General features: G+C 40.8%; 1 protein-coding gene and 1 non-coding gene across 2 annotated transcripts; both read right to left on the bottom strand.

Moving 5' to 3' along the window:
• Nucleotides 1-19,521: 19,521 nt before the first annotated feature.
• Nucleotides 19,522-26,325, bottom strand: LOC120112193 (60S ribosomal protein L17-like). Its single transcript, XM_039130985.1, has 6 exons — nt 25,811-26,325; nt 25,665-25,701; nt 25,213-25,253; nt 21,507-21,737; nt 21,177-21,427; nt 19,522-20,584 (listed from the first exon to the last, which is right to left on the bottom strand). Exons 1-5 carry the CDS (start codon nt 25,811-25,813, stop codon nt 21,287-21,289), a joined length of 453 nt encoding a protein of 150 aa, XP_038986913.1. The 5' UTR covers nt 25,814-26,325; the 3' UTR covers nt 19,522-20,584; nt 21,177-21,286.
• Nucleotides 23,041-23,173, bottom strand: LOC113461143. Its single transcript, XR_003383210.2, has one exon. It is a non-coding gene; the product is annotated as a small nucleolar RNA snoR74 (small nucleolar RNA).
• Nucleotides 26,326-26,614: the final 289 nt, after the last annotated feature.

The raw sequence follows: 26,614 nt of genomic DNA, 5'->3' as shown, positions 1-26,614 counted from the left end.
GCTCTATCGCATCGAGGGTGGAAATCAGCCATGGTAGAAGAGTTAGACGCCATGTCTTATAACAACACTTGGCAGCTGGTCCCTCGAACTCCTTCCATGAATGTTGTAGGCTCTCGGTGGGTATTTAAGGTCAAACTAAATGCAGATGGCACATTGAGTAGGTTGAAAGCAAGATTGGTCGCAAAGGGGTACTTACAGGTTGATGGGGTTGATTTTTCGGAGACCTACTCTCCAGTTATTAAACCAGGCACGATCAGATTAGTCCTGTCAATTGCTATTGTTAAAGGCTGGAATATTCGTCAACTTGACGTCAAGAATGCCTTCTTACATGGTTTTCTCTTCGAAGAAGTTTTCATGGAGCAACCTCCTGGGTTTGAACACACAGATTTTCCTGATCATGTTTGCTTATTACAGAAAGCCATTTATGGGTTGAAACAAGCCCCTCGGGCTTGGTTTAATCGCTTCAGTACCTTCTTAATTGCACTTGGTTTCATTTGCAGCACGGCAGATCCTAGTTTATTTATTCATCATTCAGCTGAAGGTATTTTAGTCCTGCTATTATACGTGGACGATATCATACTCACAGGGTCCTCTTCTCTACTTGTTCAGACCTTTACAAATACCTTACATCAGGAATTTGCTATGAAGGACCTTGGCCCTCTGCATTATTTTTTGGGTATTCAAGTCTCACCAGTTTCGGATGGCATTCTTCTTCATCAAAGTAAATATGCAGTGGATGTTCTAGAGAGGGATTCTATGCATGAGTGTAAGCCTATTGCTACCCCTATGAGTCAAAAATATCAACCAAACTCAGACTTGTCTCCTTACTCTAATCCTCGGCATTATCGGTCTTTAGTGGGAGCTTTACAATATCTGACTTTAACACGTCCAGATTTATCTTGTAGTGTTAATTATGTTTCCCAGTTTATGCAGGCCCCAACCGATGTTCATTTTTCTTTGGTTAGACGAATTTTAAGATACGTCAAGCATACAGTACATTATGGCATTCACATTCAAGCATCCAGTTCTCTGAATCTTTATGCCTTCTCGGATGCTGACTGGGCTGGATGCCCTATCACTCGTCGTTCTACGACAGGGTACTGCACTTTCTTGGGATCTAACATCATATCTTGGTGTGCAAAGAAACAAAGCACAGTATCTCGGTCAAGTTCAGAAGCCGAGTACCTGCTATGGCTCATGCTACTGCTGAAATTACTTGGTTGACCTTTCTGCTCAAGGATTTGGGCATTCCACTTCCACAAGCTCCTACTCTCTATTGTGACAACTTAAGCTCCTTATTTATGACTGTTAACCTAGTTTTTCATGCAAGGAGCAAGCACATAGAACTTGATTATCATTATGTTCGTGAAAGGGTGGCTTTAGGATTACTTATTACTCAACACATTCCCACTCATATGCAGATTGCAGATATCTTTACCAAGCCTCAATCTCGGGCTGCTTTAGACTTGCTACGCCACAAACTTTGCCTGGTTCCCATGCACAGTTTGAGGGGGGATGTTAACAATAGAGCCAATGCCAGCTACAATGACAGAGTCAATGCCAGCAAAGATAACAGAAATAGTTCAAATGTTTTTTGAATTATCTGATCCTTCGGATGAGGAACTAACTGGGAGCACAACAACCTCTCGTAAATAACAACCTTTTGTATTTTGAATTGTAGCTAATAGTCCTTAGTCAATGGTAATTATCTTGTCAGCAAATTCTGTAACAGAAACTTGTATAAATATATGCATCTGCCTGCCTTGCTGGGTGTGGTGAGATTTCTTAATTCCATCATTCTATCATTTTTCTACTCGGGGGAGAAGTATACCAGGTGGGGGAAAGGTGTTACAATTGATAGCTGTTGAAGTTGGTGAAGGAAGATTCTATGTGAGGTTGGAGTGCAGCAAGAGTGAAGGAGTTCCATCATCCCTCTACACTGCAATCGAGTCTCTGGGTTGCTTCCATTTTGAGAGCTCTGACATCTCCATAGCTTCTGGAATATTCGTGCTAACACTAACTCTGAATGTAATTTTTTCATCTTTTTTCTTCTTTTCCTTGTGTTCTTGGTACATTGGTTTCAAGACATCAACTGATTAATTCTTTTTGGTGTTAATAGGTTAGAGAACTCATGGAGGAGATGAACGCGTCCACCTTGAAGCTATGGGTAATGCGTGCGATTCTTAAGGAGGGATTCGAGTTCGACATGACGGCAATCCTTTAGTTCTTTTCCTCATAATTTTTAGTACTCATATTATAGTGTAGTTTCTAGTTTCCTAAATATACCACTTAAAGATGATGCATCAGTAGTTGTAAATTGAGAAACATTTTCAAGAGATTTTTGTTTACTAACCTTGAAATGAGGAAGAAGCAGCAACAAAGAGAGACTCTCAATAATGTAGTGTTGTCGCTATATCCGGACTGGGGTGGAAATGCGGTACAGGTCTGATGCAAGATGTGGGGCTACCATGATTATGGACTGACAGGGCTATCGGTTGTTGGGGTTGTCAGTTCTTATTGACAGATGTCGATTATTCTCCGCGGCTGGTGACACCTCAGTGGGAGCCAAAGTTGTTCACCTTAGTTTACATCTGAGAAAAAGGAGATCGGTTGGGCTGGAAGTCGGAGTATCCAGTATTTTTTTTATCACTTATCCCCCACTTTCGAGACCGGACAGTACTCTAGTTAGGGCGATGGAAGTTGAGCAGTTACCTCGATTGACAGTGAGACCTTTGTTAGAGGCATGAAACACACCGATTAGTCGTCTCGAAGCGTTGCCAGATCCGGATGACCCCAAGACCCCATTAATGTGGCGATCTGGTGAATTGCCTTAGCCATCTTCTGGGTGACACGTGGCTCGATCTACCTAAGTAGACGAATCAACACATTGATCAGGGTCATTTGCACCCCTATATAAGAGTATATCCATTCTTTAGACTCCACTTCGTGCTGCCATGAAGTTCGATCCCTCCCAGATTCATAAGAGGAGGAAAGCAAAAAAGAAGTCGGCCGAGACTGAAGAGGGGGAAGCTCTCTAGAGAGCAAGCCAAAGGGGGGAGTCTTCTTAGATTGCCGCCGCCGAAGTTGCCACAAAGGTCGAGGCCCCTCAGAAGAAGAGACTAAGGGGCGGAATCCTCTTCGACTGCTGTTGATGCAAAGGTCGGGGCCCCTTAGAAAAAGAGATTGAGAGGGGAATCCTCCTCGGCTGCTATGGTCAAGGTCACCATCGGGTTTCCCCCCGAGGTCCACGGCCTGGCTTGGGCAGGTCCGAGCTCGTTCGATCGCCAAGGGTGCGCTCTTGCTTTGGGTCGCGCTCTCGAGTTTTACTCTCCATAGTGGTATGTCCGAGAGTTAGACTCTGCTTTGGTGAGCCTCGGGGTGGTGATGAAGTTGGTCGAGGCCATGCAACTCTCGGCCGACATGAAGACCATATGCTCTGCTAGCCTTGATGGGTTCTTCAATGATTCCTATACCACAGTCATTTGGGTAGGTTTCTGACCCGCAACCTTTTGTGTGGTCCTTCACTTTGGTTATTGATTCTCATTTTTCTTTTCAGTATACCCATGTGGTCAGCGAGACATAGCGGCTAGCCAAGAAGTTCTTGAAGCGTATTTTGATGCTCGAGGGGCAATGGAAAGTGGCCTTTGAGCAGGCCGAGCTGTACAAGACGAAGACCATGGTGTCCAAAGTGAAGGCCAAGTCAAGAAAAGCAAAGTCCAGGTCAACGAAGCCCGCGCCTCAGCCACACGAACCCAGGCGGAGGCGAAGCAGGCCCAGCTATCCACGACCAGGAAGGCCCTCAAAGCCTCCGATCATAGAGCAGCAGACCTTTCCACGAAGATAGTCCAGGCCTGACAGAGGGCCCGAGAGGCTGAATAGCAGGCCGTTGAAGCCGAGCAACGGGCTGACGAGGCCGAGTGGTGGGTGGCGGGTCAAGGAGGCCGAGCGGCGAGCCAATGAGGCTAACCGATTGGTTTTCGAGGCCAAAGAGCAGGCCCTTTATGTCGAGGCAAAAGTCGTGGAAGCGGACGAAGAGTATCGTGCCTTGGAGGAGTTCTGATAGAAGGCCTTGGAGACTGCAACTGGCGCCTTTGGGAAGGGCTTCGAAGAATGCAGAGCTTAAGCTCGGTGGCTTTTCTCCGAGATGGACTTCTCCATCCTCGATGTCGATGATGGTGACACTGGTGAAGCGGCGACTCTAACGGCGGCAAAGTCGGGGATGCCGACCACAATGAAGGAGCCAATGGGGGCGAGGGCAAAGAATGAAGTCTTCTGCCTTGTTATTTTTGCTTGTTTTTTATTTTTGCTCAAGTAGGCCAAGCTTGATGTGCCTTCTTTTTGTTTAACTTCTGTTGGAATTAGTGTAAAAGGATACAACTTTAATAAAAGCAAGGAGTTTTTCAAGTACCTAACTTCGATCTTGATTTGTGTCGTATTATTATTTGTTCTTTTTCTGAGTCCAAGTCATCATCCCAAGCTTCGACCTTCTGCTGTAGCTCTTTTTGCTCAGTTTTTGCTGAGATTACTGTATAAACTAGAAGATAATGAAAGTACAGGAATTTTTCGAAGTATTTGGCTTTAGTTTTTCTTTTCGTCGAGCCTTCAATATAGCAGCCGGTTCTCCTGCTCAGGTCATTATGGACCTGAAGATGTCGCTTGACTTGCCAAGCCTTTGACACAGTGGCCGGTTCTCCTGCTCAGACTATTATGTACCTGAGGAGGTCGCTTGACTCACCGAGCCTTCGGCGCTGTGGCTGATTCTCCTACTCTATTCATTATGGATTTGAAGAGGTCACTTGGCTTGCCGAGCCTTCGGCGCGGCGGCCAGTTCTCCTGTTCGAGTCACGACCGGATCTCCTTCTTGGGTCATTATGGACCTGAAGAGGTTGCTTGACTCACCGGACCTTCGGTGCAGCGACCGGTTCTCCTACTCGGATCATTATTGACCTAAAGAGGTTGCTTGACTTGCCAAGCCTTTGACGTGGCAGGTGGTTCTCTTGCTCAGGACATTATGGACCTCAAGAAATTGCTCGACTCGTTGAGCCTTCGGCTCGGGATCCGGTTCTACTGTACGAGCCATTATAGACTTGAAGTGATCGCTTGGCTCGCCAAGCCTTTGCTGCTGCGGCCGGTTCTCTTGCTTAGATTATTGTGGACCTGAAGAGGTCGCTTAACTCACCATGGTGGCCGGTTCTCCTACTCATGTAATTATGGATCTGAAGAGGTTGCTTGACTCGTCGAGCCTTTGGCACGGCGGCCAATTTTTCTGCTCATGTCATTATAGAGTTGAAGAGGTCACTTGACTCACTGAGCCTTTGGCATGGTAGCCGACCTTTCTATCTCGAGAGTATGCTCCTCGAGGCATCCATAGGGTTGCCTCCTAGAAAAATCTGAGTGGGCTTGGTCTTCAAAAGGTCAATGCCTCCATTCGTCTCTAAAGTATGCTCTTGGAGGCATTCTGGGTTTGGCTACTAAAGAAAATTTGAGTGGGTTCAGTCTTCAAGAGGTCGGAGCCTCCATTTGTCTCTGGAGTATTCTTTCGAAGGCATCTTTGGGTTTGGCTACCAGAGAAAGTCTAAGTGGATTCGGTCTTCGGGAGGTCAACGCCTTCATTCGTCTCCAGAGTTTGCTCCCAAAAGCATCTTTAGGTTCGACTACCAAAGAACATCAGAGTGGGCTCGGTCTTCTCATCTCGGAAGTATACTCCCCATGGCATCTCTAGGATTGGCTACTAGAGGACATCCGAGTGGGCTCGATCTTCTCATCTCAGGAGTATGCTCTACGAGGCATCTCTGAGGTTGGTGACCAAAGAAAATCCAAGTGGACTTGGTCTTCGAACGGTCGACGCCTTCGTTCGTCTTTGGATTGGGGTCTCGGAGGGATCCTGAGAGAGTTCGATTTAGGGAGTCCCTAGGCATCCCCAGGGTGTCTCTTTTATTGAGGCCAGGCATCCCTGGGGTGTCCCAAATCAAGTATAATTGGCACAGTCATCCAACCTTACTAAGTTCGGACTTTTTTTTTTGAGAGAATTTTTTTTTGAAAATAAGTTCGGACTTTAATGAGCCTTACTAATAGCAGGCATGAAGGTTGTCGTAGGCCTAGGCTCACAGGATTGGGGCCCTGTCGAGGTCTCCTAACCTGTACACCGAAAATCCTCAGTTGCCAGATTTTGAGATTCTTCAAAGCCTTGAGTATGATGATAAACGCCTTGCACATAGCTTTGCTAGTCAGGCAGAGGGTTCGAATCAGGGGGCATACTCTGCTAGGGTCGGCGAGCATGGGACTGGCTTTGCTGCCCTATCCCCCCCTAAGGCTTGATGACCTATCCACGTGCACAATTTATAGTAGCTTTGTGGTCATCTCTTTGAAGGAGTTTGGCTATCCAAGGCACTTGGGGGCCTCGACAAATTGGCCTGTGATGGTGTTGATGATGTTTGTTGTCGGGCGATTATCGATCGGTTCCGAGGGTGGCAGACCAGAGGAGGAAATAGGCACTTCTTGATCGTGCCAACCATGGATGTACCAACCAACCGCCTGCATCAGATTAGTGCCTCAATCTCATCACTGAGCTAGAGACACTCCTCAGCTGTCTTCGCTCCTTGTGTCCCCTCTTGATTCCTTGGGGGAGTCTACCTTTAGCAAATTTGCGATGAGAGGCCATGACTTCCTTGGCGTTGACATATTTGTCGGTTCATGCCAACATATCGGCGACGTCGTTGGAGAAGCACTTTTTTAGGGAGAAGAGAAAGCTCGACAGCTATAGGCCGCTCTTCATCAGAGACATCACGACCGACTGTCTAGGTTGTGGACCTCCAATGTTGCCGCATTGAAGCAGACAATGTATTCTCTGAAGGATTCCCTCTCCCTCTGCTTAATGTCAAGCATCGCCTTGAGCCGTGGCGTTATCTTCGACGGGAGACTAAGTACACCACAAAGGGGTGGGCAAGTTGCCCAAAGGAGTGAATGAATTCGAGCCGAAGCCCAAAGAACCAGAATCGAGCCACTTTGCTAAGGGTCACACAAAACGCATTGCAAAGTACAGCGTCCGTGGCTCCATCCAGCATCATGGGAGTTTAGAAGCTCTCGAGGTGGTCTAAGAGATCCGAGGTGTCATCGTAAGATTCCATCTACGGCATCTTGAACCGAGAGGGGATCGCCTCATGGTGTGCTATCGTAGGCAACCAAAAATAAAACCTATACTCCTAAAAATATATGTAGTAGTGTGTTCGTCCGATTCCTGTCTACCTAAAAATATGCTAGACAGATCGTTGTTAGAACCGACGGACAAAAGTTAAATTTAATTCTACTCTTACCTGTTCTACCCAAAGAATAGTGGTTGTAAGAGGTCGATCCACAGGGAGGCGATTGGAGTTGCATAAAAATTAGAACATTCACTCGGATTTGAAATCAATTTTTGAATGATTAAAGAAAAACATTATTTTGAAGATGTTGATGGATTCCCTGGTCTACCGGAGAATGTTTTCTAATTGAAATTAATTGAAAGACAGGTACTTAAATTCGAGGATCATTTATATATTTAATGAAAAAGAAAATTCTGGCATAAAATGGATGAAAACAGTGCTAGGGATATTGAAGACTAGAACATCGATTGCATGAGGAAAATTAAATATATTGCATCAAAGAAAAATTAAAAGATTGCATAATTTGAAGAACGTAGATTAAAAACAGAAATTACAACTTTAGCATGAATAAAACTAAAAATCCCAAAACACTTGCTCTCAAATAAAAACTCTTAATAAAACAAAAAAAGAAAACTAAAGAAAAAAAAAACAAACAGAATATGCTCTGTTTTCAAAAGAGAAAACAGAGCATTTCTCTTCTTTTTCCTTGGACCAGCCCCAACCGAGCACACCCCCTCCTCTTCCTCCTTCTCCTTTTATAGCCGCGGACGGACTGGAATCGGAAGGTGATGGCAGACGCGGTGAGGACGCGGGGAGGAGTCGATCATGGATGAGATCCGGGCGGAAGCTTCGTGGACGGCTGATGCGGAAGGAAGGCGTGAACCTGCTTCTTTGGGCCACGGATGCGGGATCGCTAGGAGGTGAATCGCCCGGGATTGCATGGAAGCGGAAGGTGGGCTGATGCGGAAGGAAGGAGGCACTGGGATCTTCCTTCACGGACGCGGGATCTGTGGAGGGTGCCGTGGGATGCTTGAAGATGGCGGCCTCATCACAGCACGGGATCACGGAGAAGGGAGTCGTCCGGGCTCTTTGCTGGGAGGAGGCGTGGATCACGGGATCGCTGGGCGGATTGCGGAGGAGGGATTCCGAGAGGACGTGGATCCGTGGGTGCAGAGGCGGGATGAGAAGCGACTTGCTAATTTGGGAGGCTTGGAAGAGGGGCTGGCTGGCTGCTGGATCGACGGGAGGAAGAAGAACTTGACGCATGATCGCTAGGGATCTTCATTTGCTTGAAATCCGGAATGGCAGCTGGTCTGCAATGGAGCTACGGGCTGAAGAAGCTGCTGGGAGGAAGAAGAACAGTGAACACCCTATTAAAAAAAAAAAAAAAAAAAAAAAAGTTCCCGTAACACTGTTCATATAAATAGTGTTTTCACGTAACACTATTCATATGAACAGTGTTTTCACGTAACACTATTCATATGAACAGTGTTTTCACGGAACACTGTTGTTTCATCTCGGAACACTGTTCATATGAACAGTGATTTCAGCATGAACAGTAACTTGAGGAATAAATAGTATTTTCAGCTATCTTCATAGGAGTGGAGGTTAAAAAGGTCTTTTTCTTTGTGATGAAGTGAGAGTGGGAATCTCTATTCCGAAAGAGTGTGTGTGCTAATCCGGAAAGGAGGGAATGCGATGATCACTAGGAGATCGCATGCGGGCTCGGATGTTTGGGTACACATGTACTCGATCAGATCATAGCAAGATTGGGCCCGTGCGGTTTGGGGCCATGATGCATCCCTCTAATCCCTACCAAATGCGCATTTAGACTTTAATTTATACTAACATGTGCCAAACAAAAATATAGTATTAACTTAGTGATTTTATCGTTATATGTTAGCAGTAATACTAATTTAAGCAGCATGTAGATCGCACTTTTGTGCTCTCATCACACCCCCCAACTAGCTTATTGCTAGTCTCTAGCAATTCAGTGCGAAAATGATAAAATGAGAGAGCAAAAGTGTTATTTATTATATAAATATCCTAAGATAAATACTCACTTTCGTAGAGCATTACGATTGCACTTAGCATGTGCAACAAGCCGTTAAACCCCTAGGTTACCCTAGCGGACGAGTGTTGTCTCGTAAGGGTTTGCAGTGAAGTTACCCACAAACTTCATCAGTCAGGAATTTCCAAATTTTAACTCAAAATTTGAACAAGTATTACTGTATGAAACTAGAATTGCAAGGACAATAGAGACTTGTTGTTATCATATTTAAACAGACTCTAACTCAAGTTTCATTACACCCCATCTATCTGCTAACAAGTCAAGAATGTAGTGAGGTGCAAGATAGTATCATATAAATGAGTGGCTTTCACTTACTTCCAACATGATCACTCCAATTTTCAAGACTTTCTAGAGTTAAATGGTAATGAACACCCCGAATTTATTTATTCTTTTTTTTTTTTAGACTGAATGCTAAGAAGAATGACTTGTGCAATATCTAGCCTTATTAAGCTTTCTAGCTAACCCATGTAGCGAGTGTTAGGCCAATGACTCCCGATCCAGATGGCTCAGGGCACTAGGTGTAGAGACACCCTAACAGGCTTAATAACTCAGGTTAACTAGGCTTCAAGGCCAAATTAGTCACTCAGAGTTTAATCTCAATCATCCTCACCTTTTTACGCGAACACTCGCTGCTTGCCAGGCAGGAGGCCCGGTTACTCAGTGAGAAGACTTAAATTAAACTCATTATTTTATTTTATTTTATCTCTTTTTTTTTCTTTTTTTTTTCTTTTTTTTTTTGGTTAGGCTAGGGTGTTCATCACACATATAACTCTAAATTATCCCAAAAATTAAAAGTATTCATATTAGTCGTAAGTTTACATACCCCACTATTCATGTGCTTACGTGTAGGTGCTAACTCATCTTGTATCACGTTAGCAGAAGATAGGTGGGATGAAAACTTAAGCTAGAACTGCTATCATATTTCTTAACTCAAAGCTATTGTCAGAGCAATTCCTAGTTTGTACACCCAAAAAGATTAGAGTTTGAGTTAAAAATTTGAAATCCCCCTTTTTTTTTTTGAAATTTTAATATTTTTTTTAATTTTTTTTAATTGCATAAAAAAATAAAAAATATTCTTTCCCTTTTTTTTTTGAAGAAAAATCAAAAATATTCTCACCCCCATACCTAAATCTAACATTGTCCTCAATGTTAAAGAAAATTTAAAGCAGTAAGAGGACAGAGGAGAAGGTACCTGATATGGGCGGATAAATTGGGGCAAAATACCCCCAAACCTGCATTTTTTTTTTTTGAGAATATTTACATGTTGGGTTGCCTCCCAAGAGCGCTAAGTTTTATGTCTTCAGCCAGACAAAATGTAAATCCCCATTTTTTTTCAACCATTATCTAAGAATGGTTTTGGAAGAGTCCAAGGAAGAACAGTTGGCTGGTGACGATCTATGCTTACAAGAGGAACAGAACTAGGGGGTGAATACTCGACCACTTCCTCAGAATGGGCAAGGTAAGCTTCTAAAGGGTCCTTATTATAAGTTTGTAAGAAAGTCTCCTGAACCAGACTTTCAATCATGTCAACTTCATTGATTTCTTTGTCGTCTGGTGGTTGTTTACTTATATTAAAGACATTAAGTTCGACTTTCATATTGCCAAAAGATAACTTCAGCATCCCATTCCGACAATTGATCACAGCATTTGCTGTGGCTAAGAAGGGTCTACCTAAAATTATAGGTGTGTGATTGTCTGAATGTATTACAGGTTCGGTCTCAAGGATAACGAAGTCCACAGGATAGTAAAACTCGTTTACCTTCACTATTACATCCTCTACAATCCCTTTGGGGTACTTCACCGTCCTATCTGCTAAGGAAAGGGTAATATTTGTGGGCTTTAATTTTCCCAAACCTAACTTTTGGTACACATAGTAGGAAAGTAGGTTCACACTGGCTCCTAAATCCAATAGGGCTCTCTGGATGATCGTCTCTCCTATTTTTATTTCAATGGTGGGGCAAGCAGGATCTTTGAATTTCGGGGCAATCTGTTGTTGAATGAGAGATGAGGCTTGTGCAGCCATAACAGCTTGCCTAGGAATGCTGGTTTTTCTTTTAACCGTGGTAAGATCTTTCAAAAATTTTGTATAGGAGGGAATTTGTCTTATGGCATCGAGAAAAGGTATATTTATTTGAACAGTTTTAAAGACTTCCATTATTTCATCAAAGTTAAATTGTTTCTTTGAGTCCTGAAGTCTACTGGGAAAGGGAGCCTTGGGTGTGTATGTCTCTATTGGTTTCTCCTCTATTCCTTGTGTTTTCTGTTCTTGTGCCTTTTTCTGAGTCGGATTCGGTTCATGCTTTTCTTCTTTTTCTTGTATAGGAAGTTGAACCTTATTGTCCACTTGCTTGCCAGACCGTAAAGTAGTAATTGCTTGGACTTCATGGTTCTGGTTTCCATTAGAATCAATCTGAAACTGGCCTCTCAGCCCTTGATTCTGTTGCCTACTAGGGTTAGGTACTGGCTGACTTGGCAGTTCACCTCTCTTCCTATCCCCTAGAGAGTTAGCTATTTGGCTCAGACTAACCTCAAGTTTTGCAATCGCTTGCGCATGAAATTGGTTAGTTTGGGCTTGGGCTGTATTGGTCTGTTGTTGTTGCTTGATAAAATCTTGTTGTTGTTTCATCATATTAGCCATCATGGTTTCTAATTGTGAAGGTTGCTGTGGGATAGGGGCATTATAAGGCGGTACAGATGGAACCAAAGGTTGGTTCATTTGTGGTGGACCTATCCTGGGGAAGTTGTTCTGAAAACCTGGTGGACCACCTTGATGCTGAATAGGTTCATTTTGCTTATATGAGAAATTTGGGTGGAACCTATTATCAGGGTGGTAAACTGGGCTGAACGAGTTGGGAGTGGGCTTCTTAAAGGCACTATATGAATTTAGAGCATTTGCTTGCTCGGCCTTTATGGTGGGTAAACTAGGACAACACTCCACTAGATGCTCAGAACTGTTACACAAGATACATAAACTTTGTAACTCATGATCCACTTTCATGATGGGATTTAACTCTTTATATGAACTTGAGCTAGTGGAAACAGTGAAAGCATCAAACTTTTTGCTTAAGTTGTTCATTCCAGTCACCAGATTGGACATGACATTTTTGAGTTCTGGGTCTGCTTTCATTTCATAATTACTTAGTTTTCTAGACCCGAACTCATCTCTATTTACTTCCTCACCATAGCTACTCCAATTTTGGGCGTTCTCGGCTAAGTCAACAAGAAATTCATAGGCTTGATCCGGGGTTTGGTCCATGAACCTACCCTTGTGCATGGACTCAATCATGTTTCTATGTGCCGGAGGTAGTCCTTTGTAAAAGAAATGTACTAGATCAGCCTTATCAAGCCCATGGTGTGGGCATTTGACCAACAAGTCATGGAATCTTTCCCAAAGTTGGGAAAATTCCTCCTCAGCTTTTCCTCTAAAAGTTCTTATAGCATCCTTAATTTTTTCTGTTCTTACCATGGGATAGAACTTAGCCATGAACTTCCTAGATAGTTGTTCCCATGATGTGATGGAATTCGAAGCTAGGGAATACAACCATGCAGCAGCACGATCCTCTAAAGTCATGGGAAACAACCTTAATTTAATACCCTCTTCATCTAAGTTTTGATTTCTAAACGTTTGACAGATTGTCAAAAATTTGTTTAGATGAATGTAGGGTTGTTCACTCTCGAACCCATGAAACTTGGGTAACATATTTATTGTTGCAGCCCGAATCTCGAATTGGGCTGCATTATTAATTGGTAATACTATGCAAGTAGGGGGACTAGCGGATGCGGGTGCAAACAATTCATTCAGGGTTCTAATATGTTCACCCATTGTAGAGATCGACGGTTGGTTTACAGTTCGCAGGTTATGATGAAAAGTTCTGTCAATCTCAGGATCAAATGGGGTTAATTTATCCCTTAATGATCTTCTACCATGCATACATTATCAATAACTTAATTAGACTCGACTCCTAAACGAAATCCTAAAAGAGAAGAGAAGGGCTAGACACAGATGACCACAATCAACACCACATAACAATTTGACCCTATTAGTCTTAGAGCTAAGTGAGGTTTAGTAGCTTCTTAAATCTAGTTGCACAGAGACTTATCAGGTTAAAAAGTTCCTGAAATTCTCTCTAGATTAGACAGCTCCTAATCTCCCTTTCAGATTAAGCTTGAGCTTACCAGTTAAGTGATCCAGTAACCAGTGACCAGGAAAGTCCCGAGGTGCGCGGTGGTGCCAGAAGGGATACACCGATACCACAATACCCGTAACAGTTCTCACTGTTGTAAACTTTCCTAGACATCACCAATTACTAAATCCTCACTGGAGTGGCTTTCAGCCGCTTCTTTCCAAGAGCCTAATTGAGCTCGAAAACCCTAAGGCCAACGTCTAATTTGATTTTAATTTAATTTGGCTTAGGATAAGTATGCAAGGTGGTGATTTTTGGGCTAAGGACAGGTAATGACTTCCCGACCTTATCTTTTTAATGGGTTTTGCCCTTAATTACTTTATGCAAATGCTTAATACTAAATGCAGCAAATAATCAATATTTTTTAAAGTTTATGCAATGTCATTAGGTTGTACTGATTAAATGAGCAAGCAATTTTTTTATTTTTATTTTTCTTAATTTTTTTTTTATTTTATGTTGTTTTTTTTTAATTTTTAATATAGGAATAACTTGAATGTAAACTAAAACTAATCCTTATGCGTCAGTCAATCTCCGAATGCCCGTTGAATAAGCTCTGGAGATTACTCCGTGAGGAGCCCCAATAGAGGTATGATCACCTCGGGGGATTGCACCCTATCAATTACTAGCAAAAATAATATATATATATTTTTTTTGTTTTTTTTTTTAAATTTTTATTTTTAATTTACTTAACTTTTTTTTAAAAAAATTTTTTTTTTAATTTCAAATTTCGAATCACAGAATTCAAATTTTGAATTTAAATTTTTTGAATTTTTGAATTTTGGAAATTTTTCAATTTTTTTTACTTTTTTAGAAAAATTTAAATTTCGAATTTCAAATTTCAGAATAACTAATAAAAAAAACTTATAATAACTAATAATAACTACAAAATTACTTAACTAAAAATAATCAAAATAAGAAAAATTAATAAAAATAAAAACTTACTACCGGAGTGCGTTCACTCCGGGTATCCAAAATCTGATTTGATCTTCATGATCGTTCTTGCTTCTCGATTTGCCTCCCCGGCAACGGCGCCAAAATTCTGTTCGTCCGATTCCTGTCTACCTAAAAATATGCTAGACAGATCGTTGTTAGAACCGACGGACAAAAGTTAAATTTAATTCTACTCTTACCTGTTCTACCCAAAGAATAGTGGTTATAAGAGGTCGATCCACAGGGAGGCGATTGGAGTTGCATAAAAATTAGAACATTCACTCGGATTTGAAATCAATTTTTGAATGATTAAAGAAAAACATTATTTTGAAGATGTTGATGGATTCCCTGGTCTACCGGAGAATGTTTTCTAATTGAAATTAATTGAAAGACAGGTACTTAAATTCGAGGATCATTTATATATTTAATGAAAAAGAAAATTCTGGCATAAAATGGATGAAAACAGTGCTAGGGATATTGAAGACTAGAACATCGATTGCATGAAGGAAAATTAAATATATTGCATCAAAGAAAAATTAAAAGATTGCATAATTTGAAGAACGTAGATTAAAAACAGAAATTACAACTTTAGCATGAATAAAACTAAAAATCCCAAAACACTTGCTCTCAAATAAAAACTCTTAATAAAACAAAAAAAGAAAACTAAAGAAAAAAAAAAACAAACAGAATATGCTCTGTTTTCAAAAGAGAAAACAGAGCATTTCTCTTCTTTTTCCTTGGACCAGCCCCAACCGAGCACACCCCCTCCTCTTCCTCCTTCTCCTTTTATAGCCGCGGACGGACTGGAATCGGAAGGTGATGGCAGACGCGGTGAGGACGCGGGGAGGAGTCGATCACGGATGAGATCCGGGCGGAAGCTTCGTGGACGGCTGATGCGGAAGGAAGGCGTGAACCTGCTTCTTTGGGCCACGGATGCGGGATCGCTAGGAGGTGAATCGCCCGGGATTGCATGGAAGCGGAAGGTGGGCTGATGCGGAAGGAAGGAGGCACTGGGATCTTCCTTCACGGACGCGGGATCTGTGGAGGGTGCCGTGGGATGCTTGAAGATGGCGGCCTCATCACAGCACGGGATCACGGAGAAGGGAGTCGTCCGGGCTCTTTGCTGGGAGGAGGCGTGGATCACGGGATCGCTGGGCGGATTGCGGAGGAGGGATTCCGGGAGGACGTGGATCCGTGGGTGCAGAGGCGGGATGAGAAGCGACTTGCTAATTTGGGAGGCTTGGAAGAGGGGCTGGCTGGCTGCTGGATCGACGGGAGGAAGAAGAACTTGACGCATGATCGCTAGGGATCTTCATTTGCTTGAAATCCGGAATGGCAGCTGGTCTGCAATGGAGCTACGGGCTGAAGAAGCTGCTGGGAGGAAGAAGAACAGTGAACACCCTATTAAAAAAAAAAAAAAAAAAAAAGTTTCCGTAACACTGTTCATATAAATAGTGTTTTCACGTAACACTATTCATATGAACAGTGTTTTCACGTAACACTATTCATATGAACAGTGTTTTCACGGAACACTGTTGTTTCATCTCGGAACACTGTTCATATGAACAGTGATTTCAGCATGAACAGTAACTTGAGGAATAAATAGTATTTTCAGCTATCTTCATAGGAGTGGAGGTTAAAAAGGTCTTTTTCTTTGTGATGAAGTGAGAGTGGGAATCTCTATTTCGAAAGAGTGTGTGTGCTAATCCGGAAAGGAGGGAATGCGATGATCACTAGGAGATCGCATGCGGGCTCGGATGTTTGGGTACACATGTACTCGATCAGATCATAGCAAAATTGGGCCCGCGCGGTTTGGGGCCATGATGCATCCCTCTAATCCCTACCAAATGCGCATTTAGACTTTAATTTATACTAACATGTGCCAAACAAAAATATAGTATTAACTTAGTGATTTTATCGTTATATGTTAGCAGTAATACTAATTTAAGCAGCATGTAGATCGCACTTTTGTGCTCTCATCATAGTGCGAGTAAGGATCATTCTTACGGAGAGTATCTAGCCTAGTTTTATGCTACGTGCATAAGGATGTGGGGGGGGTGGGGTTTGAGTGTAACAAAATAATAAAACAACTAAGTAACAATTCAAATTAAAGTATCGAAATCAATTAAAAAAACAAACCTTGGTCTAAGTCAACATCCACCATCAGAATTTTACAACTAATCATTGATGCAAGGATATATCAATTCGCACTTTGAATGTCCACCGTTGGAAATATTTTCCTATCTCTTCTTAGTCATAGTTAATTAAAAACAAGCGAGCTAATTAACCCTAACTACTAAACAACCCAAGACAAGCACTAAAGATTTAATCTAGTTGCAGCCTTAAGAATTAGAGAGATCGATGAAACTAAATAACACAAACACAAGTGGTTGTATTTAATTTAGCCAAGTGTTCTTTCTAAGATTTGAAAATTTCTGACGCGGCAAATCAATAGATCTTAGTTGCTTCACAGATTAGAGGAATCAAACAATTACGGATTTGATATCTAACCTAGCAGTAGATTGCAACAAATAATAAACTATTAGGCCTCCTAGTAATTAAACAAAAACAATCATGAAAATATGCACAGAAAGACATCCGACATCAAAGCATGAATTGAACAATGAAAACAAATTCAGATCTCACAGTTTTATTGATTCCGAGGCTTCTATTTTCTTAGACCAATAAAAGCTTTAGCCACGCAGGGCCATGGATGCAAACTTTCCAATAGAAAAGAGAAAGAGAGGCATCCTGGAAGAGGCGTCTCCACAGCCTACTTCTTTTTCCTTCCTCTTTTTCCATAGAAGCCCTAAAAAATCTCCTAACAATATTCAAATCTGACTAACTAAAGAAAATAAAATAAAGTTCTAATATAACTGGGAAAGTGGTGTTTTCAGCTGGGATTTTCATACATCGGATCTGGAGACCTCCAAAAATAGGCTGAGTCAAATCCGCGTACTGTAGTCTAAGGACTTTCCAGCACGTCAGCAGTGCACATGTAGCAAATTCAAGCCCGATTTTGACCTTGATAAAACCAGTATCTCTCAAAATCCAAAGCATGAAAGTTGTAGAGTTGTTTCGTAGCATCCCATAGAATCTTGAATCACCTCAATCAAAGCTCGGATGAGAAAATTATGCCTAGATTATGAAGCAATATCGAAACTGTCCAAAATTATCCAATTAGCTTCGTTTTGCACTTAACGCCTCTATTTGCATCCTAAATCAAAATATAAGAATAATGAGTACATTTAGGCACAAAATATGTATAAAAGACTAAACATTAAGGAAGAAAAATATAACATTTTGCATTCTCATCACCTCCTCCATGATTTGCTGGGAAAAGGGGTCTTCGAGGAGAAGTTGAGGTGGTTTCTTGCCCTCGAAGCCTATCCTTTAAGGGACTGAATTTGCCGGCCCATTTTCTCGATTCTCCTATCAAGGTTGACTCATCGCTGAGGCAAGCACTTCACGAGGCGAACAAGCGAGAAGCTTTGGATGGAGTCCCAGCCGAAATGGGGGGTGTGCTGGCCAAATTCTGATTGGACTGGTCCCGGCCGTGCCATTGTCTGCTGCAAACCCTATACCACTGCGGTCAATGCCTATACCTGTTGACTGAGCAGGTTGAACTATTTATTATCTACAGGCACCGTGGGCCACTCCAGTGGAGTAGGTTCGGGGTTTTGGAACGACCTTTGAAAAGTCGGAGCATGATGTTGCGAAGCACGCGATGCGCCGCGGGTTCCTCGTGATTTCATGCTGGTCGTCTCTCCCTTCAATTGAGATTGATGTAGTTGGGGTTGTGCCCTTCTTCTAGTATCAATCTGTTGTCGTTGTATTCGGACTGAGGTAGGAGCGCAGCTCGGATGACCCTAAGGTCGGCTGGAGACGGATTGAGCAGGCTAGTAGAGGCGTTGGGCACTAGACTCCTCTGTTGGGTGGCCTGCAAGAAGTCCACTTGCTAGAGAATTTCTGGCAGGAGACTCTCTGATGCCTAAGTCAAAAAGTGAGGCAACAATATGCAAGGGAGAGATTTTCGTAGAGTGATGACTCTGTGAGAAGAGTAGCGTATTGCCTACCTCAGGTCCTCCGGGTTGTTCTCCTTATATAGGGGAGCCAACCTTTTTGTTACCTAGGTCGATGAGACGTGCAATAACAGTAGGCAACAGCTGATGGTACGACTGTAATGCAGAGGGGTCAGTCCGTATGGGAAGAGTGCGGTGTAGGTCTGACACGGGATATAGGGCTGCTATGATCACGAATTGACAGGGCTATCAGTTGTTGGGGTTATCGGTTGTTGTCGATGCGTGCCGATTGTTCTCTGCAGCTGGAGACTCCTCGATCAAAGCCGAAGCTGTTCATCTTGGTTTACGTTCAAGGACAAGGATGTCAGTAGGTCCCAAGGTTGGGGTTTCTTGTATTTTTCCCATCATGTACCATTGCCAATGAGATACAATTTTTACATGATACATAATCAAAGGCGCATATATATATATATATAGTGTATCATGTTCTTGTTTGGATATGGTTGCTTTCGTTAAAAAGGAAAGAGGATGGAGGTTGTAGAGGTGTTGGTTTTGTAATTAGAGACGTTGATTTCAGACTGATCTCAGCAGGGGGCAGCCAGCTCTATGATGTTTCTGTTCTTGAAGCTGAGCTTGGAGCTACTTGGAAAGGGATCACCCACGCATGAGTTAGATTGGGAGCAAAGCATATCCTCTTGGAAGGAGACTTGTCGTCTGTGATTAAGTGAATCCAGAGGTACATCAGAGTAGGCGATGATCACCCATTATTGCAGGACATCTGAGACCTTGTGGCCTCCCAAGTCTTCCATGCTTAACAAGAGGCAAAAAATGTAGCTGACTGGGTTGCCTCATATGTTGCATAACACTCGGTGACTGGCTTTGTGATAGCTACGAGTCCACTCCACCCCCTCTTCGTCAACTTTTCTTTTCTAGTTTTTTTTAATGTAGTTGTGCTAGAATTATGTAAAATATCCAGCTTACCAAAAAAAGGAAAAAAAAAAAAGAGTCTCATCGGACATGAGATGGTTATTTTGACAAACCTTTTGTAGGAATTTGAAGTGTTTGAAGTGAAGAGAATTTTTGTTACGAAGCTTAATTGCTTTATTATTTTTCTATTTTCCTTTTTTAACATTTGTAAATCATGGTTTAAGAAAGGATGGGACAAGAGATAAGGAGTCCCCTCTATAGGTGGCACACAGATATAGTGGTCACATCAACTATTTGATAATTGGTTAAACAGATTTAAGGCCTTCATTTGACTGCCATTCTATAATTAGCTCTTGGTCATTTTATAACTAGCTCTTGACAGCCAGAAAGTTTATGTAAATATAACAGGATATTACATGGCTTTTTGATAAAACCACAACAACCACCTATCTCACCCGAGTTTTTAAAACTCTTCTGCCGTGAAATTATTGCATTCATGGTTCGCTCATCATGTTCTCAACGTTATAATCTGAAAAAGGAGATAGTAGCATCAAAAAAACAAAAAACAAAACAAGGAAATAATAAGAAAAGAAGTTCTGAAGGCTGGTTTCAAATTCATCCATTCATGCGGCTTTAATATCTGAGCTTTCAAAAAATAATGGTTTCAAACTGATTAATATCCCAGTCCCTAGTATGAGCTTTCAAAATCATGCCCTCATAAGTCATATCTGATTTTATTCTGATTTTACTCTTTCATCTTGTGGACAGGTGCTAGTTTCCGGAAAAGTGAATGAAGAGCGACTGAAAACTATGTTAAGTTTTTCCTCTGAGTTCTGACATAACTTAGCATCGACCTGGAGGCCCAGGAACTGGCTGGGGTTAAAAAGGATTCAGGTTGCAGACCCGTCCAAATGATAACATTTACAACCCTGATCCATAACATTTGATCAGCCTTCTGCAACGTTGATCAGTACTTGTCATCTAGTTAAAATTCCTTGACCCAAATTCCAATACCAAGCTTGCCTTGCCTAATTCCATATCCCTGGATATTTTACTCGCATCTCCAGAATTCTGACACAAAGGCTCCTAGTAAACAAGGCATGCAACGGTCTTAAATGCTAAGCTCAAACAAACAAAGAGGCATAAATGTGCAAAATAATTCCAAAGAACATATACGGCACTACAATAAAATAACACATTAAACTGGGTCACAAAATACTCAAACTATTTCTTCTCCAATCCTCAAGATAAACGAATTAGTTAAGCCTGAGCTTTCTTCGGCTTTCTAGGAGCCAGCTGAGTCTCTGCCTGCAACATCAACAAAAAATAAAGCTCAGGTAAACAGAGTTACAATACTTGAAAAATAGCATATTAACCGCCCAAATACAATAATCAAATAAGCTTAGAAAGTACTGATAAATATGCAATCATCTGTCATGACAAACAAAGCAGTTTAATATTTTTTTTCATAGTTCTACAACAAATAAAAGAACACAATTTTTTGTCATTACCATGGCAAAAGATTTATTTAAAACCATTTATTTTGACTTCCAAGAACAACTGAAATTTATCAATAAGAGATCCTTTCTGAAATAAACTATTGTTCCAATCAAAGTTCCTCCCAGTGGAATTTTTTGATAAAAAAATTTGTTTTTTGCCGCAAAATTCATGTAACATTTAATCACGATCTGCCAGGTAAAAACAATTTTTTCCTAGCTGGTTCCGGAAGGGCAACAAAACCATCTTATCTGAGAATAGAAGAAAGAACTTGGTACAACTAACCTAAAGTTCAAAAGGAATATAGATAAAAGAATACACAATGTTGGCTATGAAAATATCCATTGGTACAATATGCATGATGAAAGATTTAGTAAAAGCAGTTTGAACTTTGAAGTATTACCTCTTTTTTGACTGGCTCTTCCTTTTCAGACAATATCAATTCAATATGACATGGTGATGACATATAAGCTGCCAGAATGAATATTTTTCAGTGGTTAGCCAAATAAAGCATCAAAAAAATTTCAATTTAACCCAAGAACTGGACTTAAGATTGATTTGTCCATGGGCACGGTATGTTCGGCGCCTCTGCTTCTGCGCTTGATTGACCTGAATGTGGGAAATGTAAAGTGCATCCACATCCAAACCTTTAACCTGCAGAATGAGCAAGTATATTGATCAAAATAATTTGCCAGAAAATTAATAAAAGTTAATATGAGGGACTTTGACATACATCTGCATTGCTCTCAGCATTCTTAAGCAAGTCTAATATAAATCTAGCAAACTTCACAGGCCAGCGCCCCTGACCATTAGCATGGCGGGACTTAGCTTGAGATGTACGGCCAACTCCACTACAAAACCTTCGAAAGGGAATGGCCTGTTTGTGAGCTATTACATCTTCAAGATACCTTTTTGCCTTGGCCAGAGGCAACTTTCTAATTGCATGAGCTGTTTCTCGGGTATTCTGTAATGATAATATAAGAAAATTGTTGAAGCCCATTAAAAATGGATAAGCTCAAACAGTGATATGAGGGAATTTCCAATGCAACAGCTCACTATAATAGCATTTACTAGGGGAAAACAAACTCGAGTGAGGTCATCACCTGGGGAAAATCAATACCTCGAAGAATCAAAATGTTTCCATCAAAAAAGAAAACTTCGTATATATAATTTTGGAAAAGTGAAATAAAACCATTCATGCATTTGTAACCAAAGCAGTAAGAGAAAAGAATTGAGTCAAGAGGTGCGGGAATACACTTATCATTGGGCATAAAATGACATGGTAACCATCAGAATTCATGAAAAAAAATCATGAAAACAAAAGGCGAATATTAAGAAAGTCAATTGTATGGCACAAAGATTGCATATAGCCTGTTATTAGTTTAATCACTGCACTACTTATCCCTGCTTATGTGACATGGACTCAACTCCTCGTCTAGTAACCTTTATAACCAAATTCTAATTCTTTTCTTGCCATTGAACCTTAATGTAAATAATTGACTAAACCCTCTTAAGTATAAGCTGAGTTTAGAATATAAGAAGTACGAACACAATAAACAAGCTCCACAGCACAATACTGTATTAACCAGGCTTGTAAAAAATGAGAAAATTAAAATGATAATATAAGATTATAACCATATGTCTTGTTTTACCAAATAAATCATAATTCTCCTAAACTCTTGAAGTAAAAGAATTGAAAGATTAGCTAGACACACAAAAATTTCTTGAAAAAAAGACATCCTATTATGTATCTTTAAAGAAGAATACAATCGTAAAATTAGCATATTAAGAGTGAAGGTCAACCAAATTAAAACCAACAAGCACTCCGCACAGGATAAATAGAATGGCTAACATGGATAAGCGCATACATAAACCTAAGACATTTGGCATTTGCAAACTAATTAAAAAATAAAGACAGACCATCAAGATAAATGAAAATATTTAAAGACCGAAAATCTCAACAAAGCCAAAAGGTTATTAGCTATATGATGGTTTTGCTCAGACAAATCAAGTCTCAGAAATACTGGTAAGTCAGTGAGGACTTTCATCAAAGCTTTTTAACAGGAGAAGACACCCTTGCCGAAAGTCTAAGGATTGAAAATTAGATTTCTGGTTGTTTGTGTGCTATCTAACAGACAATTTGTTTAACAACATGCTTATGTGACATTGGTGAGTTAAAAGCAAGATATCCCATGTTCACTAATAAATGTTAGCCATGGATTATAATAAAATAGGTAATAAAGCATCGACATAACAACAAATTTTCTAAGTGTCTCATTGTTTACTGAACCTTTTGTCATTGAGGAAATGCTTACAAAGGTTCACCCAAGAACAATGAAAATAATATCCCCGAAGTTCACGGGAGGCCTGCTCACAAAGACAACAAACCCCTGCTTTTCTCCTCCGGATTATACAATATAGTTCAGTGATAATCAAAAGAATCTGCTCATCCTAAAGTGATGAGCAATAATTCAAATAATTTTACAAAGAAAACCATCTTGGTCTATCCTATTAAATTTAATACAAACTGCTATCTAAGTGTACTGGCAAAATGGATTAGAACCTTAATTTTTGGATGTTGGAAATTACAAAGATGGAACTTTCCATCTATACTTAAGGATACTGGTAGAACTAAAAAAAATGCATAAAGAAGCTGAAATTATGATTCTTTTCCTAATCCAGTATGAATTTCTAAGTGCAAAATGTACCCCAAGTAAACCTAGGAGTTATCTCCACCTGCACAGATAGAGCATAGACAATCAAAAGTATCTAAAATACATCATTTTCTTATTATGTTGAAAGAGAAATAAAATTTAAACTTGGAAATGCAGATACTATGGTTGAGCTATAACAACCCTCTTTGTTTGACATTCAAAAAAATTTACATTTAAAGTTGTTCTAAAAGTTCTGTTTTAACAAAAGTATTAAAGCAGCCACAACAAGACCACTTGATAAGAAAAATTGACAAGGTAGTGTACTGCCTTCAAGAAATTTTGAAAATTGAGCGAAACTGGTAAAATTTCAAGACCATAATCACCTGAGCTTTTGTATCTTGATCTTCTTCTTCATCCACTGTTTCCTAATATTAAATGTAGACATTTTATATATTTCATGATACCATATAATCCTATCAAATATTATAGGGCTCAAGGAGGCAAGGAAGAAGGGGAACAAGACAATCCAGAATAAAAGAAACAAGACAAATTAGATGAAAGGATGAAAGAAAGAAAGCAAGTTGGTGATCTCGCTTCCAAACCTAACATGGGCATCTCTAAACTTATTAGTCATAAAAAGTTTGTTTTTTCTGGTCTTCTAGTTCTTAGGAACTAATAGTCTATTTCACAAACCTCGGCAAGAATCAGAACTTTACAGATGCAATAAATAGTACTCCCATAAAAATATTGTCATGGATTTTGAGAAAACTAGGGTGGCCAGTTTGGACTTCCCAACCACTAAATAGGTGAATAAACAATCAGCTTGTTTGTAAATCAGACACACAAGCAGTTGTTGCTTGGGTCACTTATGAGGTAAATGAGCTTAAGGACACTATATACTCGCTTCTTGAAACCTCAAGTATTGTCAGATAGACTAGTAGAGTGTTAAAAGTGATAAGGAGGCAGCAGCAACATGCCAGCAGTGGGAAAATCCAGCAAAACAATTGATAAGTATTATCTTCCCCTTACTTCTCATCCTTATTTTAATTTTCCTTGCTCCCCGTTTTCCTAGTCTTCTTACATAACCTCCTCAATCTTTCACTCCTCTTTCTTCACTTCCTCCTTTGCCTTCTTTGTTTCACCATAGGCATATAATCATCAACTGCTGCAGCTCTAGGTGCTAGCAGCAACCGGAAGGAAACAGAAAAGGAAAAGAAGATGGCATGATAAGGATAATATTATACGGAATGTGAGAGACAGTGGATAAAAGAAGAATGGAAGGAACAGGATGATGCCATCATAGGCTTAATTTCTGAGCGCCAGCCTAACACCCGGCAGAGTGCAACCCGTAGCGTGCTTGGTGCCAAAACAAGATCAGCCAGAAGAATATCTTCATAATATGGTGCAATTGCAATCCAATGGAACATTTTAATGCATGCAGGTTGATATCTCTACCGTTTCATATTTCATTGTGTTGTTGCAATTAACATCTTGAAAAAAAAAAAAACTGATTAGAAAGCAAATGTTAAAGCATAAAATTTCCTCATCAACACATACAATGTTCCAAAATGCTCAAACTCCTAGTGCTTCATCAGACATTTATTACAATTGACAGATAATACATACAATATGAAACACATACAAATTCTGCTCAGACAACAAGCAGGCGACAGTGAAGAATGTGAATACGAATACAGTCAGAGTAAAGAAATGTGAATACGAATACAATGTCTAATAGTAACCAACTTAAATTCTAATGCAACAAGAAGAATTATGTCACCATACCTTGAAGTGAACCCTCAAGTCTCGGCCCATGGCCTTGGCAGCTGCAAAAACAAAGACGACTAAGATCAAAACAACGAATATCCACATATTCTCCACATCAAAAAACAAAAAGCTTTTTGGATGGTAAAGAATAAATCGGGAAAAAAGAAAAAGGTCCAAAATTCCATAATCCTTATCTTCTAACCGTGCAATCAAATATGAACGGTGGGCAAAACAAAAATCAAAACACAAGCTTGCAAAGTACAAACAAATCTATCACAAAAAATCACAATTCGTCAACAAATTAAAAGAAATAAAATTTTATCTAAAGAAACATGGTCCCTAACAGGAGCAAACGAAACAAGCTCAAATCTTAGACTCAAAGCTCAATTTAATGTACATCGGAGGAAAAAAGAGGGAAAAAAGCACCGAAATCGCAACAGATTAGGGCAGCGAGGGATCGAGACGCTTACCCTTGGTGGGGTTTTCTGGCTCTCTCGAATACTTCACCTGATCGATAGACGAAGGAAAGCTTCAGACAACTCCGTGAAACGGCGAAGATACGAAGAGAGGAGAGAAGAAAGAAACGAAAGGACGAAGGGAGAGGGATTTGTCTCACCATGGCCACCGATTCCCAAGCGGAGAGATGGGAGTGGGGGAGAAATGCGAAGAACAACCGCCGCCGCCACCTAATCTTTACCGTCACAAACCTTTATTATGCGAAGCCCCGAGAAGAAATTAATTATCTGACCAAAGCCGGCGCTCCGGAGGAAACCCTAGCGTTATCTAAGCTGTCTACAAAAATTGTGCAAGGCACGTTAATGGCAAGTTGGCAGCTTGTATTATGCAAATTACCATGGGATTTCTTGCGCTCGGGATGGTCCTCGTCACTTCCAAGCCCCTGCTCTCCGACCATTTTAAAGTGAACTGCGACGGTAGTACATTTGGCAATAGCGACAGTGCAGAAATGGGCCTTGTGATCAGGAGTAATTCGCGGTTGATTATTGCCACGGGGACGAATCACTGCAGATCTGGCGGCCAGTCGAGCAGAGCTCGAGGCAGCCTGAAAAATATCATCCATGCGAAGACAGGTGTTGGAGACTGAGCACTTTTTATTGATGGAGGACGCAACTACAGTGATCGATTGAATATGAAAGGAAGGATAGAATGGCAGTGTAGACCCTCTGCTCAGCAACATTCAGTGATTGATGAAAGGGTACAACACATTTCGAAAAGATCCTTTAGACACATGAGGGGGCTTTCCCGTCTATGCTTTGTCTTTTTTTTTTTCGCTTGATTCTATAAACTGCATTTATGCTAGGATAGTGTGAGCAGTTCTACCAAAAAAAAAAAAAAAAAAAAAAAGCACATATATACGCACGTATATCTATTTCGTATGATAAAAAGTAACTATTCTATACTG

The sequence above is a fragment of the Phoenix dactylifera genome, chromosome 10 (assembly GCF_009389715.1).
Source record: "Phoenix dactylifera cultivar Barhee BC4 chromosome 10, palm_55x_up_171113_PBpolish2nd_filt_p, whole genome shotgun sequence".
NCBI lineage: Eukaryota > Viridiplantae > Streptophyta > Magnoliopsida > Arecales > Arecaceae > Phoenix > Phoenix dactylifera.
The sequence above is the reverse complement of the archived record's forward strand: the minus strand, read 5'-3'. Positions and strand labels throughout refer to the sequence as shown.